We start from the raw sequence: 20,508 nt of genomic DNA, 5'->3' as shown, positions 1-20,508 counted from the left end.
AGTTTGGCAGGTGGATAACAAGAGGAAAGGGCATGCTGGCTAAAGGGACAGCATGTGCAAAGGCCCTGGGGTGGGAAAGAGCAAGGCACTGTCAGGGCAGGAGCAGGAGGGGTGCAGTGAGGATAAGCCAGCTGCAGTGGGGGGCCCAGCCATGTGGACCGCTGTAGACAGTGAGGGTAAGGCAGGACAGGAAGCCAGGGGATCTGAGAGGCTCAGCAGGGGCAAAAAAGGAGGCTGAGAATTGGGGAATGGGATCCTGGGGCTGTTAAAGCACCCAGGGTGGAGAGGGTAATCTGGAGTCCCTCATTCTGGTATAGCACTTTACAGTAGCCACCCCTTCCATGCACACATCCTCCTCTCCTGCAAACACCCCCCACACCCAAAACCCCAGCATCCAGCACAGGGCCTGGCACTGACCTTCAGAACATTCTCAACCCTGAATCCGTGAGTGAACAAATACCTCCTTGCAGAAGGCCTAGAAGAAGGCAGGAAGGCCATCAGCCCAATCTTACGGGGAAAAGTGAGACTTCAGAAAGTTAATGACTAGCCCAAGTTGACAATCTGTAAGAAGGGGACAGGACTTGAATTCAGACCTTTTGGCTCCAAGACTCAGAGCTCGGTTCACTGCCCTGCACAGGACGCTGGTCCCAGCATTGGGATTCAGGGTGAGGACTGACCTCAGGGTCAGCAGGAAGTGCTCTGCCAACACAGGAACCACCAGCCTGGCCAGCCGGGGGCAGCCCAAGCGGCTGCTTTCAAGGGACAGATTGCAGGAGGGGTTGGGCCTGGAGGAGTCCTCACACCCCTCCGCACCGAAGATTCCAAGAGTCTGGTGGGGGCATTTTGGGGGTGGTGAACGGCCCCTGAGTTGGGGTCTGCAGAGCTGGGGAGACTTCGAGCCAGGCAGCAGCCAACCAGTCAGAGGGAGACCCCTCCACTCTGCTGCCACCTTCTATCACCAACTGCACTATCCCCAAGACTCTGTTCCCTGGCCCCCAGAGAATGGCAGGCCCAGGGCAGCCCCCTGACCTTCCTGGTCCATCCTGGCCATATGCCCTGCCCTGCTCCAGGGCTTGCTCCAAACCAAAAAAGACCTGGGTTTTATCCGAGAAGAGTGGCCTGCAGGAGGTACCCACCTTACCTCATCTCACCTTCATCAACCAGGACACTTCCTGATTTTCATTTCTACACTTAGACCTCAGGGCTACACTAAGGCATGGTTTATTGTTCAGTCAGCTTCCTACCCGTGGACCTAATCACAAATATTCTGCAGTGGCTCTGTATCTTGGGACATGAATCATGGTCTACACGGGGGAAGAGACGTGGTCTGCATCTCCACGGTCTGTACTGGAAGCTGTGTGCTTCCCCTTTGAAGCGTTTTCTTCACTCACACAATGAGACAGCTGAACCAGCTCAGTGTTTCTGGAGGCATGGTCCACAAACCACTTACATCAGAAGTGTCAAAGGAGAGTGTTGACATGCAGATCCCCAGGCCCCAACCCAGATCTATGAAATCAGAATCTCTGAAGTCAGCACCCAGCAATATGCATTTTAATTCATGCCCTGCCCCACCCACTCAGGTGACTCAGATGGACACTGCAGTTTGGAAACCAATGGAGTCCATGGTCTCTGACCTAACGTTTGATTTCACTACATTTTCTTTTAGAGAAACATAGGGTATTTGCTTGGGGGCTGCTATTTGTCCACTCCAATAACTTCCTCACTCAGGAAGCGAGGAAGACTTCATAGATGTTCCATAAGATAGTCACCTAGAGATAAGCCCAGGTTATTGGAGGAACTAAATATGTAGAATTCAAACCATTGGAATTCCTCTCAGGAAACAGGCTGAGGTGGGATGGAGGGGCCAGAGGCGGGGAGCGTTACAGGGAAATCCTACCCACAGATGCATTTAGTTCATTGCAAGTTTCCAGCGGAGGGATTTAACAGGTTTAAAGCAGTTTTCTGTGAATCTTTGTCAAGGGAGTGTATGTACAAACAAACAGGGAGGGTTTTTTTTAGTAAAAAGTTAATCGGCTTAAAGTGTGCAACTAAATAAGCAAAGCTTACATTAAAGTGACCCACAGAGAAAGGACCCCTAGAAAGAAAGTTCTAGGAAATACAATATGGTCTCTATGTTCTTTTGTAGTTCCACGCTATAAATATTCATGGGACGGTGTTAATGGGGTCTACAGCTCTATGCAACCACAATAGTTTTTTTGTTTATTCTCAGGACCATGAACTTTGAAACCATGACCCTAAATTTCAGGACTCTGCATTCAGGCGCATTTGCAGAACAGGAGGGGAGAGGTTCGGGCTCTCGGAGGAGAGGCAACAGGCGAGATGTGAATCACGCCTCCTGGATCTTTTGGTTGAGATTAAAGGGTAGGGTCTGTTTAATATGAGAAGCCTCCTGTCTCCAGGGTCCCCAGCTGCTCCTGCCCGGGGAGATGGCCTTCTCTAGGAATAGATGGCTCAGTTGCTCAAGCATACGGCAGAGAGGGGTGGAGAGCTGTAAATGTTTTAATGGGATCAAACAGATTTGGTGCAAGTTTTACACTGAAGACTTGGAAAACTTTAAAATTGAAGAATTTCTAAGACAGAAAATTTGAAAGTCATCTAAGTGATGTCCTTGTTTTCCATATGAGGAAACTGGGGTCCAAGAAGGTCAAATGACCTGCTTAAAATATTGCATCTAGAAGCCATGTTTGGGACTCCCAACCATGGGCTTTCCCTACACCAGAAATGGCAAATAAGAGACAAGCATGTGCCTCCCCTTACCCACTCTTGCTCAGGACAGATATTCCTAATTGATCACAGTTCTCCTGTCCATTGAGCCTGGACACAGTCTCTGAATCCATCTCAACACAGTGCTACAGAGGGCCAACAGAAATGGACAGAAATGGCACATGAGTTGAAACCTATTTGACACCTATGCCCTACAGCATGCTGGCAACATTCATAATCCATTACCCATTTGTTCCAGCTAAAGATTTTCCATTTTCTAACTCTCCATGTTAAAGGTCAGTCAGGACCTAGGAGAGCGCCCTACACAGCTAGGTCCTCCGCAGCCACTCTGAAAGCTGACTGCTCCTCAAGAGAACACACAGCCCTGCCCTCTGCTTTGGCTGGCATCATCCTACTTAACAGATGAGCCAAGAGGGTCTGGCTGGTGCCTGGGCTGGCGACCACCTTGCTTAAAGCAGATACAGTCTCCTGCCTTGCCTCCTCATCTATATCATAATATGGTTGCATCAATACATTTCAGAAATGTCACAGCTTGGCTTTCCCAGCAGGGCTCAGTTGAATCAACAAACACACCTGCTCAGCTAATTTCCAAAAAAGAAAAACTAGCCACAAGATTGGTTTGGGCAGGCAGGCCATATCTGCAAGGCTGTTTAAGTTTTATAGCTCCAAATAGGTTTCATCTCACATGCCACCCCACTCAATGGGTGGTGTTTCTTTGAGCACTGTAAGGTGACTTCTTGGACCCATAGGAAAGAGAGCCATGATCAATTAGTAATATCTGCCATTAGCAGGGGTGTGGGGTGGGGAGGGGGTTGCATGTGCCACACATTTGCCATTCACAAATTACATTGTAAGGATACTAAAAATGGCCGGGTGTGGTGGCTCATGCCTGTAATCCCAGCACTTTGGGAGGCCGAGGCCGGTGGATCACTTGAGGTCAGGAGTTTAAAACTAGCCTGGGAAACATAGCGAAACCCTGTCTCTACTAAAAAAACACAAAAATTAGCCCGTCATTGTGGTGCACGCCTGTAATCCCAGCTACTCGAGAAGCTGAGGCAGGAGAATTGCTTGAACCTGGGAGGCAAAGGTTGCAGTAAGCTAAGATCGCACTCCAGTCTGGGCAACAGAATGAGACTCTGTCTCAAAAAACAAAAACAAAACAACAACAACAACAACAAAAATACAGATACTAAAAATATTTCAGTCCAGGTAATAGCTGGGGCAAGGCCTGAACTACGATTAACGTTATACTTTGTACACTTATTCTTCACCCTCTCCACTCTGCTCTGTGTCCAGGAAGCCTGCTTCTGTGGATGGCATCCTCCAGTTTCCCCTCGGGTTTCTGGTTGCTTTCAACCAGGAAGAGATCTTGGCAGACCCTAGGGAAGAGGAGAGAGGCTGTGCATTTCTTCCCTGCTAGATGCTACAGGTCTAGCCGTAGACACATCCCTCCGCAACTTCCCCTCCTACCCAGTTCCAGCTCCAGTAGCACTGCTCCCTCCCCTGCCCCTCACCACAGGGATAATGGGCTCATCTCTGGGTGTCTCACCTCTCCTGTTTGTTCCCTTAACCCTGCATCTCTAATTAGCCCCTTCATGAAGCTCTCTTCATCTGAAACATCCGGGATAAATTCTGTTTCCTGCTGGGACTCTGACTTGTAGAGCTTTGCTAAGAAAATCTTTCCATTATTTCCATAGCCAAATAGGAAGATGGGATTCTGGCTGGTAATAGGGATGACTACTTTGGCCTACGCCGACACCTTTCACTGCTTAATTGGGCAGAATATGACTCACTGCTATCTCATGCCTGCTGCGTTCCCACAGCATGAGCTCACATGGGCTCCATTAGGTAATGGAGAGAAGATGCAGTTTAGGTCCTAATAACCCAAAGCTTCTTGGGCTCTAATTTTACATCTTATGTGCTTGATTTGAGGACCAGGCACATCTCATAAGCCCTAATATCTTCACTGTGAAATGATCTTTTGCAGAGCCATAAGTTGCAATTTAATTATGCAGGACTCATTCTGAAGACAATGGCCATGGGAAACCCTAAGTCGCAGAGGATGGAAAGACACACTAGGTGGAGAGAGAAGGAGGACTGGGATCCACCTACGGCCACTCCAAGAGCTACTCAGATGGCCTTGGACAAGTTACTGCCCCTCCCAGGCCTTCAGAGTTCTCACGGGAAACATTAAAAGCTTAGAATAAATAATCCTTAAGGTTCCTTCCAGCTTTAACATTCTAGAAGATTTGACTCAAAGATCTTGCTTGGTGTAGCTGGCTAACTTTCAGTCATGGTAGTGGGCATGTTGCCATTTTGACTACATTTTCTTCATAAAGGTCCAGCCAGTTTAGCTTATTGTGGCAGAGATTGCTCATTGTCCACCAACACTTCTCTCCCTTCTTCCATTTTAAGAGAACCCCTGATTTTTAGCTCCAGGTCCTCCAAAATAAAGCTTTTCCAGATTCCCAAATAGCTGTCTGTGGCCAAGTGACTAAGTTCTGTCCAAGGACATGAAGCGGAAGTGACAAATGACAGCTCCCAAGAAGCTGGTTCTCACACATTCTTTGTCCCTTTTTCTTTTCCACCCCTCCCATATCCAAACCAGGCCCGTGATGATTTGAGCTCTGCATACCATGCATACCATCTTGACCATGAGGACAAGGACCTCAACTGAGGGAGAGTGGAGTGGCAGACTGGAAGGAGCTTGGATCTTAGATCTTGAAGGACTTCCTGAGGCAGAACTGCCATATCAGCCCAGAATGGAGACCTCCAGATTTTGATGTGAGAAAAAAACAGACTTCTAGCTTGTTTAAGCCAACGTCCGAGATATCAATATATTGCCTCTTGGCTGCAAATCTATCCTTCTTTGTCTTGCTTTGTGACACTGGAGCTGGGCCCTGTAAACATTGCTCCTTCACCAGTTGACACCATGTTAGACTTTATCAGTAAAAGACACTGGAAGGATACTGCAAATTGAAGAGGGGATTGCTCTTCCTGGTTCCAGTGGTCTCACCTTGCACCCATGGGAGGGGCTGCCAGTAGTGTTCAGGAAAACCACTGGCACCAACCCTCCAGAGTTTTGCCAGTTTCCACTGGGTAATTCCCTGCTGGTCAGTATCTCAGTGAACTCCCCAATTCCAGTGGGCCATAGCCACTCTCTCTTAAGAAGTCAGAATTTCAGCCTGGGATGGGTGGAGGTGGCGGTGGCTTCCTCCTTCCCTAGTAGTTGCTCCTTGCATCTGCTATTTTTGTTTTCTTTAGTGTTCTCTTTACCTCTTTTGGTAGTCAATCGCCTTTTCCTAGTTGATAATTATATTACATTTTCTAATTACTGTTCAAATTACTGGTGTGGTTTCAGTCTCCTAACTGGACCCTGATGGACACAGCAAATTAACTTGGGTCTGTTACTAGCAATTTAACTTAATCTGAACTGATACAACCATACAAACATCTCTACGGGAAAGTCAATGATATGGTGCAGAATAAGCCTTCTGCTTTTTAAAAATCCTCTCTCCAAAAATTTGTTTGTGGCAAATATGACAGAAAAATAATGAAAGTCCTTAATTCAGTAGGAAAAGGGTTCCCACTAAATGTTTTTTAAAATTATCTAATTAGAAAAATGAGCAGGAACAGAAGAAAAGGTGCATAATAGGAATCGCAATTAGCAGAATACAGTCAAAATGTATTTTAAAAGGTTCAAAATTACTGAAAAAAATACAAATTACAATATAAGTGCAAGTTGAAGAAATAGAAAAATACTTTTCTCCAACCAGCAACGGTTTTTTAAAAGTAGAATATAAACTATTAATCCTAATGGGAGTGTAAAGGAATAAAAAACTTTTAGCTGGGCACAATGCCTCACGCCTGTAATCCCAGCACTTTGGGAAGCTCACGTAGGTAGGTCACTTGAGCCCAGGAGTTTGAGACCAGCCTGGCCAACATGACAAAAAAAAAAAAATACCTCTCTACAAAAAAACAAAAAAACAAAAATTAGCCAGGTGTTGTGGTGCGCACCTATAGTCCCAGCTACTCAGAAGGCCGAGGTGGGAGGATCACTTGAGCCCTAGGGTTCAAGGCTACAGTGAGCTGTGATTGCGCTGTCTCAAAACACAAAAACAAAAAACAAACAAAAAAAGCTTTTGAAGGGTTGTTTGAAAAGGAGAATCAGAAGGCCTAAACACATTGGTACTTTTGACCCAGCAATTCTACTTCTAGAAATTTATTCTAAAGAGATAATTCACGATGTATATAAACATCTAGCTACAGAGATGATTCCAGCATCACTGTTTATAAAAGCAAAACAAAAAGATTGAGGCCAGGTGCAGTGGTTCATGCCTGTAATCCCAGCACATTGGGAGGCCAAGGCGGGCGGATCACCTGAGGTCAGGAGTTCAGCACCAGCCTAGGCAAAATGGCGAAACCCTGTCTCTACGACACATACAAAAATTAGGTGGTGCATGTGCCTATAGTCCCAGGTACTCAGGAGGTTAAGTGGGAGGATCACCTGAGCCTGGAAGGCGGAGGCTGCAGTGAGTAGTGACTGTGTCATTGCACTCGAGTCTGGGTGACAAAGCAAGATAAGGAAGGAAGGAGGGAAGGAAGGAAGGAAGGGAGGGAGGGAGGGAGGGAGGGAATGAGTGAGTGAGGAAGGAAGGAAGGGGGAGAGGGAGGGAGGGAGGGAGGGAGGGGAGGGACTGAGAAAAAAATCTGTATGTCCAACAATAGGAGACTGCTTAAATAAATTATGGTGCATCTATACAACAGTGTATAAAACAACTTAAATTGGTTTTGTATAAGAATGTTTATTACATAAGCATCTTTACTGTCATAGAGAGGGGTTCATGGTACCAAGTGAAATTCAAATAGAAGCAGGTTCAAGCCAGTATGTATAGCATTTTCAGAAGAAAAATGTTACAAACATGCCTAGAAAAGGTGTGGGAATATCATACAACAGAATATTCACAACAATTACTTCTAGGCAATGGGATTACTGGACATTTTTACTTCTACTTGCTGTATACATTTTCTAAACGGTTTCCAGTGAATGGGAATTAGCTGTGTAGTTAAGGAAAACATTTCATGTTAAACCATTATCTCCCTTTTCACCACCTCAAGGGCACCCCGGTGCCTGCTGAATATGTTTGAATAAACTCATAAATGTTTCAACCACGACCTTGGGGCACATCTCAGCTCAGGACCCCTCCCACCCACAGAGCCACTATCTCTTCCCACCTTCCTTCCCTTCCCATTCTCAAGGCCATAGCCTGCATCCTCATGCTCCAGGCCTCGAACTCTGGGAGGTCCCCCTGCTTCCTGCTTCTACAGATCCTAAGCATCACAGGTCTTCACTGTAACAGTCCTCTGCTGAGAAAACATCAATAGCTCCCCATTTCCTTACGGATATGTTTCAAATGTCTCAGCTTGACTTCCACTGTTCCAAGCTTATTTCAATCTTGTCATTACCATTCTGCAAAGTAAACCAGAGTAAACCTCCAACTCCAGACATATCACAAACATTCCTCACCTTTGCTGACACTGTTCATTCTACCTGAAATACCTTCTCTTGCATCCCAGCTTCTGCAAATCCAAGGCATCCTTCCAGACGCACCTCAGAGCTTACCAACTCCCTCACCAGGAAGTCTTCCTTGAGTTGACTGCTACCCTTTCTGAATCCCTCTGGTATCTCATTGACTCAGTTTTCCATTTGACAAATAGTGGTTGGGTACCCACTATGTGCTGGCACTGTGCTCGTGACTGTGAAGCAAAATCAGTCTCGTTTATACTCCTTGGAGCTCACTGTCCAATGCAGAGACAGTCATTGAACAATAATACATCAGTAATAGACCCAGTTATAGATTGTAAAGAGTGCTTTTCAGAAAAATAAAGGTGATGAGAAACCTGAAAGGGGACCTGATTGAGACTGGGGGCTGGGAAGGCCTCATGGGGGAAATGACATGTAAGCTGAGTCCTGGAGGATGAGTCAGAGTTGACCACATATAGAGTCCAGAGACATTTCCAGGCAGGAAGAAGAACCGATGTGAGCTGGAGCCTGGCAGGTAAGGGGAGGGAGGCTGAGTCAGAGGGACAAGCAATGACCAGAGCACCCCGGGGCCTGCTGGTTGCTCTTATCCCAAGTGCAATGGGGTGACATTAAAGGATCCTAAGCAGGTCTGATCTTGCAAACATGATCACACATGAGTTTGAGAAAGATCACTCTGCAACGTGGAAAACAGATTTTGGGAGGCAAGAGCAGCGTCAAGGAGACCAGTTCAGCCACTACTGCAGCAGCTCAAGTGTGAACTTCGACCAGTGGCAGTGAGGATGGAGAGAAGTGGATAGGCTCAATTTGGAAATAGAATTGACAGCACTTGGGTTGGGTGGGGTGAAAAGAAGAGGGAAGTCAGGTGTCCAGGTAGCAACTGGGTTTCTGGTTTAGGGACCTGGGTGGACTGTGGTACCAGTGTGGTATCTGCACCCATGGGGTCCAGTCCTTAATGAGCGAAGGAGGAGAGGACAGCAAACCAGCACTGACTCCACAGGGAGGAGAGGCGACCCTGCGACCTGAAAAAGAGTTAAGAAGGAAGGTAGCTTGAGGCTGTTGCTGTGGGAAGCCAGCTCACAGGACTCACATCAACTCCAGGCCAGTAACCCGGGTGGGAGGCAGGGAAAAGAGGCTGGGTGCAAACTGCAGGATGAGACAGAAGATAAGTGGCCCAGCTGGCAGAGCAGGCAAAGACTCAGGCCTGAACATCTCCACTCAAGTGCTCATGCGGGCGAGCTTGAGAATAGTTATTGGTAATTGGCAGAAGTGGTTAGAGGTGGTGTGATCACAGATAGGTCTGTAACCAATCAGCAGGAAAGCTCTGTTCCTGTTGCTATGTTTGCATCCAAGCAGAACCGTATTATGAGCAGGCTGAGAGGGTACCATGAGAAACTTGCTTCTACACATTTGGTTTATGTGTCATCCTCTCCCTGCTTCATGGATGAGAGCAAGTGAGCTGTGGAGCAACAAATTATCACTTGCCACATGCTATGCATCCCAGGAGAACTCTTAGCAGCCCTGAGAGGGAGAGATTAGCATTCACAGGCCAGTGAGGTTGTTACTTACAGGGAAATTCTAAAATAGGGAGTAATACTATAAGTAATAATAATAGTAGCAAGGAGAAGAGCCAACAATTAATGACTGCTTGCTAAACACTTCGTGTTCACTGCCTCATTTAATCCTCAAACAAGATTATATGATGGGTTTCAATATCATTATTTTCCAAATGAGGAAACTGAGGCTCAAAGAGATTAAGAGACTTGGTCAAAACTGCACAGGAAATAAGGGGGGCAGAGGCAGGTTTAAAGCCATGGGCTGCATGATGCCAAAAAGAATCTCTACAACAGGATGCTCACTGCTTCTGCTCTTTACCAGCCAGAGCCTCCTTGGGAAAGATTGGCCATCGAAGTCTTCTCCCTGTGGAGGTGAGGAGAGTGGTTGGACCCATCACCCTCAACTGACCTGATATCCATGCACCGACCCTGGGCCTTCTGGAAGAGGGGTAGAGGAAACGAGACGGGGACAGGTGCATTTTGACACCTGGTATTATTCATTTATTCTTCCCTATGCTTTAGGACAGAGAGTACTTGTAAAGCCAGAATTCTCTCATCCTTGTCAGATTCCTAGACAAGGATAAAGAAAAAGATAGGGAGACGGTCATGGGCTTTGGTGCTCAGGGAACAAATACACAAATGTGGCCTTCAGACTGGGCAGCATGGAGAAGCTTGTTCACTGGGGGTAGAGGCAGCCAGGCAAAGCTGGAGGCCCCAGGGTTGAAGAGGTCACATGGTGTAGAGGGGAGAACAGGGATTAGAGGTCTCAATGTCGTGTGCCGGTCCTAGCCCAGGCTCTCCCCTATGCAAGCACCCTGACCATGGCCTGTAATGCCCCTGAGGTCATGTGAGCCCAGGCCATCTCCTGTGAGTGCTCACATCAACTCCTAGGGGTTGGGAGAAGCCATCAGATGAATGGAGGCTCAGGCCCAAAGCCACTTATACGTCTCCAAATAGCCAGGGGCTGGTTTCTTCGGTAGGGTTCAGACGTCTGGTTGGCTTGCAGGGAACCAAATGCCTTAGCCTAATGCCATCCTCACTGAGGCCATTGAGATTCATGGAAGATTTAATTTTAGGTCAAAGTCTCTGGGTATAGCTGGGCATGGGGGCTCAGGCCTGTAATCACAGCACTTTGGGAGGCTGAGGTGGGCAGATCACTTGAGGCCAGGAGTTCGAAACCAGCCTGGCCGATATGGCGAAACTCCATCTCTACTAAAAATACAAAAATTACCCTGGTGTGGTGGTGCCTGCCTGTAATCCCAGCTACTCAGGAGGCTGAGGCACAGGAATCACTTGAACCCAGGAGGCAGAAGTTGCAGTGAGCTGGGATCCCACCACTGCACACACACAAAAATTCTCTGAGTATAGAGGAGCTATCAGAATTGGCACCATCAGAAAACATAAATCCCTTAAAAATCACCAGGCTTTGTGTATTAGTCCATTCTCACACTACTGTAAAGATACTACCTCAGGGACAGGAGCGGTGGCTCACGCCTGTAATCCCAGCACTTTGGGAGGCCAAAGTGAGCAGATCACGAAGTCAGGAGATCGAGACCACTCTGGCTAACATGGTGAAACCCCATCTCTACTAAAAACACAAAAAAGTAGCCGGGCGTGGTGGCAGGCACCTGTGGTCCCAGCTACTCGGGAGGCTGAGGCAGGAGAATGGCATGAACCCGGGAGGCGGAGCTTGCAGTGAGCTGAGATCGCGCCACTGCACTCCAGCCTGGGCGACAGAGTGAGACTCCGTCTCAAAAAAATAAACAAATACATAAATAAAAGATACTACCTGTGACTGGGTAATTTATAAGCAAAAGAGGCTTAATTGACTCGCAGTTCTGCATGGATGAAGAAGCCTCAGGAAACTTACAATCATGGTGGAAGGTAAAGGGGAAGCAGGCACATCTTACATGGCAACAGGAGAAAGAGAGTGCACAGGGGAAACGGCCACTTTTAAACCATCAGGTCTTGCGAGAACTCGCTCAATATCACGAGAACAGCATGAAGGAAACCACCCCCATGATCCAATCACCTCCCACCAGGTCTCTCCTTTGACACATGGGGATTACAATTCCAGATGAGGTTTAGGTGGGGACACAAAGCCAGATCACTTTGGTTGTTCAGATGTTTAGTTTCCTGCCACTTGGAAACCTTGCTGGATTTCTGTGGGATGATAATAATTTTAAAAACAGTATTTACTGGAAGCTTACCATGTCCAGACATGATTCTAAGTGCTTTCTCTGTATTAATCACTAAATCCTCGTAATAACCCTATGTGGGTAGATATTAGTAACCACATTCATAGATAAGGACAGAGTCCCAGCAAGCCTAAGCAGGTTTGCCTATAGCCGTGAAGTGGTAGAGCCAGTATCTGAACCCAGGAAATTTGCCTCTAGCACTTGCTGCTTTGCCCCCAGGCTGTCTCAGAAGTATGGAAAGCAGTGCTGTTCATATAATTCAGTTCACTCCACACACTTGTTGGGGCATAACAGGTTCTTTAAGGGCCACATAACTCTAGCACTATATATTTCATATTTATTGAGTGCTTCTGTTTTCTAGGCACGGTACCAAGTGCCTTCATATACAAGCCTGTTAATCAGAGTTTCTATTAACGGCGTGATACACAAACGGACACTGAGGCTTTGAAGGCTGAGGGACTTGCTCCAGGTCTTACCGTTAGAAAGTGACAGAGCTGAGGATGGGTGCGGTGGCTCGTGCCTGTAATCCTAACACTTTGGGAGGCTGAGGCGGGTGGATCACGAGGTCAGGAGTTTGAGACAAGCCTAGCCAACCTGGGGAAACCCTGTCTCTACTAAAAATACAAAAATTAGCCAGGCATGGTGGCGGGCGTCTGTAATCCCAGCTACTTGGGAGGCTGAGGCAGGACAATCAATTGAATCCGGGAAGTGGAGGTTGTAGTGAGCTGACATCGTGCCACTGCACTCAGGCCTGGATGACAGTGCGAGACCCCATTTCAAAAAAAAAAAAAGAAAAGAAAAAAAAGGAAAGTGACAAAGCTGAGAAGAAAAACCTAAGTCAGCCCAATTCCAAAGCATGGGTACAGAACCACAACATGTCAGCAAGGTCTTTGTTCTCCAGTCTGGGGAGGGGCCAGGTGCTCAAACAACCATAGTCCAGGCTGGGGAGTGCCCTGAGAATGGCCGGAGAAGCAGTGGTCAGCTGGACGGCCAGAGCTGAGGTGCTGCTGCATGAGATGCCCTGCTGACCTGTCTATAATCAGCTTCCATCTAGGAGCCTCTTCTGCTGAGCAGGCTGAGCCCAGCCCTGGGTAGGAGGCTCCCCAAGGGCAGGGTTGAGTCTAACCAGCACTTAGACCATTAGCACCCATGCCAGGCCCACATGCCAGGTGCACTGCATATCTGGGGCTCTGTGGATGGCTCGGTGGCATCATGCCTGTCCCCACTCCTCTCCTCTCACTGTGCGGGACAGCAGAAGAAAGGACGCTTTCCCAACACACATGCCACCCTGAGGGAAGGGTATGCTGCACTGATCACTACACTACTAGGCGGGAGAGAAAAGGAAAAAACGAGTTTCACTGATGTAAGACTTGGAGACCTACCTTTGATTATGTTGTTGTGGACTTTTCTGTCTACCAAATATGGGCTCTGTCCACAGAGGCATCAAAGGACCAGCAAGGTCAGGGAGAAAGTCTGGGCCTGAAGCTCAGTTTCCTCATATACAAAATGGCAGCCACTGCAGCTGCCTGTCTGCTCTGGGGGCTGTGCTGAGGGTCAGTGGGTGGTGTTCTTGCTGTCATTCAGCTCCCAGAGCAGCCCCCTCCAAGAGAGGCCTGATGCATCTTCCTTCCTGGTCCCCCCTTTCCCAGACTCTGGGAAAGGTCCCAGTATGAGACCTGGCCACTGTTGAGAACTCTAGGCTCTGCTTGGCATTGGATGGCCACACACTCCACACCTGCTTGGCTGAGCTGAATTCTCAGCTCGAGCAGCTGTGCCAGCCAGCCAACTGTTCCTCAGGAGCTAAGGCCATGAGCTTCCTCCCCCAGCTCTGCCCCTGGCCCTGCCCTCATCTGCATTTACTTGAAATCTTTATTGAGATATAACTCACATGCCATAAAATTCACCCTTCACTTACTTTTGAGACTCTGTTTAACCACAATGATCAGGTCTGAAATTAAGAATCTCTAACCTTAACTATACTAGATGAAATAAATTATTCATTTATTGCAAAAATTCAATTTCCTCTACAGCATTTCAACAAAAGAGTTCAAGAAGTGCTGTGAGCACCTGCTTTGTACTCTGATAACATATATATCATTATATACTTGCCTTGTGCCAGATACTGTGCTCAGCACTTGACAACCATTGTATTATTTAATCCTTATAGCAATCCTGAAAAGTGGATATTACTAATTCTGTTTTTCCCTGAGGCTCAGGGAAGTTGAGTAACATACTCAAGGTCACACAGCCTTGCCTAGGTGGCAGATTTGGAACCTAGGTCTGGCCCGCATCAGAGCCTGTGCTCTTAACTGGCTCACACCCTGCCCCATTGCATGGTGGAGTGTGAAATTGTGTAGAGAAGGTGGACTAGATTCTGCTCCTGTATCATCCGGAGAAACAAAAAAGACAAACATTTAACTCCAATATGGCCCTGAAATATTTTAATTCCATCAGATCAGTACCTGCCCATCAGCAAGGACATCATAACAAGTTAGAATGAAAATAAAGATGTAAAAATATCAGCCACCCTTACCTAGGTGTGGCCCATGGTGTGGGAGTCTGATGGGGGGCAGGTGGAGTACCAGAGAGATGGCAGCTCACATTCTGGGGATGGGTCATGCCAGGGGAGACAAGCTTCCAGGAGGCACCATGTGAGCCTCATCTCTGCTTAAAAACCAGGATGCCCGCCCTGCCATGAAGGTTGGCAACTCCAGAGGAGCACTGCCCAGGACTCTACAATCATCCCAGTGCCACTCTGGGCACTTTTAGGAGTCCCTGGCACACTGGCCCAGGGCTGCTTCAGTTTCTAGGCTGACAGTAACATGAGGGCTGCTGGCAACAGCTGCCCCAGAGAGGGCTCTCAGTGAGCCCCAAAATGAACCTGATTGGTAAGATGTCTTGGAGAGAATGGCAGAGTGAGGTGAAACACCAAATTCCAGGCAGAAGTAAAGTCTGAAGTGTGGGCTTACCCTCACTACTGGTTCCTGAGCCATAAGACACGAGCGACCACCAGCTATATTTAGCCTATCCTAACATGGGACCCACAGCGGTGAAGAAGGCCCTGGTATTTACCAAGCCATCCACTGAAAAGTGAAGCTGGCTATAAGGCAGTTCCCTTAGATTTAATAAACCCAAAAGGCTATACAGCATTTTCATATCATTTGAGCCTCATGTAGACAATTTTTGAGTCACATACCCTCAGCTCACCTCTGGGCAGTTCCATGAATCTACCACATGTCTCCCCACCTTTCTGCTTGGGAACTTTTTCTAAATCTGTAGAGCCCTCTATTCCTGGATATTCAGGGAAATTAATGCCTCGGGGAATGTGGTAAGTCATCTTTTCCAAAACTGGCTGCAACAACATCTCTCATTTCATGTGCCCTTTTAACAACATGATATTGACATGCCTCCCACTGGAAAGGTGGTTCTATGCTCTCCCACCTTGAATCTGGGAGGGCTTGTGGCCGTGATGGAAGTGACAATGTGTGACTCTGAGGCAAAGCCATCAAAGGTAACACAGTTTACATTTGGTTCTCTTGAGATGCTTGCACTTAGAATCCAGCTGCCATGCTTCGAGGACGCCCACATAGAGAGACCACATGGAGAAGCCACCTACAAGTGTTCTGGCCAACAGGTCCCAGGCAACAGACAGCCTCAACAGCCAGACACATGAGTGAATGAGCCTTCAGATAACTTCAGAACCCACTTGTTGAGTCACCCCAGCCTGTAAGTCTTCCTAGCTGAGGCTCAGCCATCATGGAACAAAGACAAGCCTCCCCTGCTGTGTCTTTTCTACATTCCTAATCAACAGAATCTTGAACATAATAAAACAGAGGTTGTTCTACCCCACTGGTCTGGAATGCTTTCTTACACAGGAATAGAAACTACAGCAAGGAGCAGACAGTGAAGGGCACCAGGCTTTGGATAAATGCTGCAGCCTCCTATTCTCTGGGCAGATAATTTGGGAGGCATTCTGTAAGCTCCTCAAAGGAGCTCCCAGTGGGGTCGGGGCCCATTGCCAAAAGCAGCTACCTTGATTCCACTCCCTTCGTTGGGTTTCCTTCCTCCCTGTCTCATTCCTCCTGCTCCCTCAACCCTGCTTCCTGGGATCACCTTCCACATGAACTATCTACACCAAAGTCCTTGTGTAAGGCTCTTCTTTCTGAAGAATCCAACTAAAACTGGCCTTTTGTCTACCCTGCAAGGCAAGCATTTTTGCTCCCACTCCCATTTTGTAGATGAGCAGACTGAGACATGGAAAGGTAAAACGACTTGCTCAAGGCCACACGGTGAGTAAGGGGGGCAGGGTCAAGATAAGAACCTAGGCCCTCTGACTTGAAATCGGCTTAAAACTTGTGGGTGAGGATAGGCAGGCAGGCAGGCAGGAACAGGCCTCCCAAGCTTTGCTCTCAGAGGCATGGTGGTTGTAAGAATGCCTTGTGATTTACTGCCAGTTGAATCCTTAGCTGTATTGACAGTATCAGAAGAAAAACAACTGGCAGAGCTATGGACGACCAGACAGAGAACATCCCCCAGAAGCCCCATGCCCCTCACCAGCCCCAGGCCAGGAGGGCTTCACAGACTAACTTCCACTCCCCCGTCACTTGATTTAAAAGTCATCCCTTTTTACAGCATCAAATAGATTGTCTATTAGCAAATTTAAATTTTCCAGCTTAAAACCTGCTTTAAGGTAAGCATGAAGATATTCTTTCCATCAGTGTCTAGAAAATCCATTTATAAAAAGTATCTAACTATATTTCAAGCACTGTTCTAAGTACTTTATCAGTAATCATCCCCATTTACAAATGAGGAAGCTAATGCCCAGAGAAATCAAGTGATTTGCCCAAGGATACACAGCTTGTAAGTGGCAAATGGTAAAAATGGTATTAAAAATTGCAAAAGTAGTGAAATGGTAAAATTACCAGTTTGTTCAGCTTCTGAGAGGTTGAGCTAGAACCAAAAATCATAGACTCATAGAACACTGGATAGGAAGCAGCCAGGGGGCTCACACTGAAGTGCCTGCAAGGTATGAAGTAGGCCCACGGCAAGATGGTTGATGTGGACCAAGAGCACAAGCTCTCTGGACATGTCACTTTGTAATTCTAACAAGGCAGACATTTTCATTCTTCATTTCATTCTGCAGGTAAGGAACTGCAGAATGAAGGGGCCCAGAGAAGAGGGGAATAGTCCAGGTAACACAGATCCTGAGAAGCCAGGAATAGATTCAAGACCCTCCCCTCTGCATTCTGAGTCCACAGTAGGAATGGAGACCCACACCAAGAAGGGAGAGTGGGAGGTGTTTTAGCTCTGCAGCCCTGAGGCAGGTCCTAAAAGGAGAGCTTCTGGCCAGAAGAGTCAGGGAGTTAGGATTTCACTGAGATAGAATGGGAGGCTGCCCCTAAAGGTTTGCATTAAATATGCAACCAGGAAGTGCAGTGTCCCCCTAGCCAAGAGGCAAGTCCTTTCTCTGCGACTTCAGTACACTGATGAACTGCTTGCTGGCCTTCCAGACAGCTGTTCTCCAGGTCAGGCAATTTCCAAGAGGATGGGCTGACTGAGATGTTACCTTTTCCCCCAGGTTGTGCTTACCATCGCCCTCTTCTGGCCACTCTTAGCATCAGTGTAGCCCAGGGAGAGGCCAATGGGTTGGGAGAATTCAAGGAGTCTGAGGAGGGTGCCTGCAGCTGGCTGAAGCCACAATGGCCAGATCCTCTGCCTTCCAGCCCTGCCTGTACATCCCATACTGTCTGTGAAGAATCACAGATTATGCGTGCCCTTGGTTATCTTGCATTTTCTCTAAAACTACTGGGGAAAATGAGGCTGTAACAGGCAAGCCTGCCTCAGGGTTATCCTCCAAGGCTGAGACCAGGAGCTGGGATGCCTCTTTCACATCTGGATTCACAAGTGCCCAGACCAGCACCCAGCATACTGGAGATGCACAATACATTCCTGAGCAAATCAATCACTTCCCCACTCCAGGCCTCAGCTGCCCACACTGCCTCCCAGCGTCCCCAGCTCACACCCAGCAGGGTCTAGGATCTGACAAGTGCGGGAGGTGGTCCAGCCACTCCCTTTATCCCACACCTATTTTCCCACCTTCAGTGGCCCTCTTTCCAGGGCCAGGCTGCCATTCCAATAGTGCTCTGGAGCCTCTTCTCCCTGGCCTTGAATTAGGTCCCATGAGGAACTCATGGTACCTGGGCCAGGCATGCTACCTGCTGAGGTTTTCTCCAGTTGTCCAGGAACCAACTCCGCTGCCCACCTTCCTAACTCAGAAGCCCCACGAGGTACAGCAGTAGGTGGATATTTTGCAGGAAACTTTCCTTACTAAGACCAGGCCCCTCAAGACTAGTTTGATCTTAAACCTTCACAAGATTCCCAAGTCTCACAAACTCCTCCTGCCTCCTAGTAACCTGGTCTTTCCCAGACTTTACCCAGTCCTGACCCTCCCAACCCCTAGCCTAGACTCGAGCCACTGCAGTGATAGTAACAATAAAAAATAACGACAATGCCATCATTTCACTTGCAGAGAATTTTCCCACAAATCACCTGAGTCCTCCTATAATTACTGCCATCAATTTAGAGATGCGGAACCTGGAACTGACAGAGGTTTCCAGGGCGTGAAGGGGCTACCACTGGCCCACAGGCCCAGCAGAGACCTGGCAGGCCACAGCCCCGGGAAGGAGCACCTGCCCTGCCGAGGGTGGAGGTCGCGCTCTTCCCTCCCCATTCTTCTCTGCCGACCGCCAAGTGAAACGGAGCCCCACAAAGCCAGAGATAAACACCACTACCCGCGGGCCACTGGCCATGGGCCAGGAGCGTCTGTGCGAGCCTCTGAGCCCAGCATCTCCCTGGGAGCGTGAGCACCCCTCTGCCCGTGCTGGAACTGACCCACACTAATCAGCTTGCTGGAACATGCGCTTGGGCCCTTCGGAGGCTAACGCTTCAACGACTCCAGCTCGGAAGCCGCTCCCCTCAGGACTCACGAGCCTGTCAGTGGCCCCGAGGAAGCGGGAGCTGCAGCGCCCGGGCGGCGATTGCGCCTGAAAGGCCCGTACGTCCCGGGGCGCCGCTTCCTGGCGGGATTAGAGCACCTGTCGGCTTCCATTTCCGCCCGCCCAGAGCGACCCTCAGGCCGGTACCGCTACAGGGAAGTTTCCGGCTATTCGAATCTTGCTCATTCTCCCTCGGCGACCCCTTTCCTTTTGCCCGCTGTGACGCTTTTCTTTTAAAAATCTCCTCCCGAGTAACCACGGATCTTGGGAAACTTTGCGCGAAACTTACAAATGTTGTGAAATCGGAGCCAGGAACTCCATCTGAGCCTCAGAGCGCCGCGCCCAGCCCGGCTCTTCTGCTCCGGCCCGGAGCGTCCGGCGGTGGCCAGTGCTGCCCACTCGCTGTCAGGCGGCCCTGGCACCCGCCCCGGCCCCTGGGGGCCCTCTCAGCCTCGGGCACCCGCCCCGATTCGCTTTGGAAACGCGCTGGCTGTCGCCCCCCGGTGCGCACCACAAACCTGGGGCCGGGACGTCCCAGCCTCGGAGTGGTTTTTAAGCAATTCCTCGGAGACATTGTCTTCCCGGGGAGCCGGGGATCTCAGGGGAGGGGAGAGGAGACCCGCCCCACAGACGGTAGCGCAGGCTTGCCCACCACCTCATTTGCATTTCAAAGGCAAACTTCTGCGGGACTTCCCCGGCGGCGGCACCTACCGGCTTTGCAAGGGTCGTGGTAATGCTCCAGCTGCTGCTCCGTGCCCTCCTCGCCGTCCAGCTCTGAGTAGTCTGCAGTGGCGTCCGGGCGCTCCCCGAGTCCCCCGGCGCCGCGAGGCAGCGGCAGCAGTAGTAGCAGTGACACCAGGGCCCCAAGTGCAGTCGCCCGGGGCATGGTGGCGCGGGGCTGGCTGGGGCAGAGGGAGTTGCGTGCACGAAAGCTCAGCTCGGCCGAAAGACGGTGCACACTGGGTCGGTCGGCTCCGGCCGGGACTCAGTGGTTACACAGGGCTGCTGGACATGGCTCGGGCGCGGAGCAAGCGGAGCGCGGCGCCCCCTGTCTTCGTCGAGGCAACCGGGAAGCAGCCGCTCGGAGCTACTTACCCGGCGGCCGAGGCTGTGGCGGCTGCGACTGTGGCGGTGGCGGCGGTGGTTGGAGCAGTGGCCGCTCCGCCCCTCTCCACCAGGGCTGGACCACACAGCCTTCGCCAGGGGCCCTGGGCAGCCAATCACTCGGGCGCCCTAGGCGAGGCCCCTCCTCTTCCCGGCACCTCCGCAACTTCGGAGGAAGGCGAGCGAGGTGAAGATGCTGAAGCCGAAGGCCGGGGCCAGCTCCGCTCCCACCCAGCCGAAGGCGCCTGCCCCGGGGCGCCACCTCGGCCTCTGGCTCCCGAGAATGCTGCTCCTGAAGATCGGGGCTGGGCTTCTCTCCTTGTTTTATTTCCATAACTCACTTTACAACTCCCCGATGCACACGTGGC

The 20,508-nt window shown here is 49.4% G+C and overlaps 1 protein-coding gene across 1 annotated transcript in view; it reads right to left on the bottom strand.

Annotated features, from left to right (window-relative positions):
* The window catches only part of TLL2 (tolloid like 2), a 148,121-nt gene extending 127,958 nt beyond the window's left edge, over positions 1-20,163 (bottom strand). The window contains exon 1 of the mRNA XM_003255270.4: positions 19,748-20,163. Within this exon, the coding sequence (XP_003255318.2) occupies positions 19,748-19,922 (175 nt within the window). The 5' untranslated portion in view covers positions 19,923-20,163. The remainder of the gene's footprint in view (positions 1-19,747) is intronic.
* Between the last annotated feature and the right edge of the window lie 345 nt (positions 20,164-20,508).

Source organism: Nomascus leucogenys, chromosome 3 (genome assembly GCF_006542625.1).
Source record: "Nomascus leucogenys isolate Asia chromosome 3, Asia_NLE_v1, whole genome shotgun sequence".
NCBI classification, from domain to species: domain Eukaryota; kingdom Metazoa; phylum Chordata; class Mammalia; order Primates; family Hylobatidae; genus Nomascus; species Nomascus leucogenys.
The sequence above is the reverse complement of the archived record's forward strand: the minus strand, read 5'-3'. Positions and strand labels throughout refer to the sequence as shown.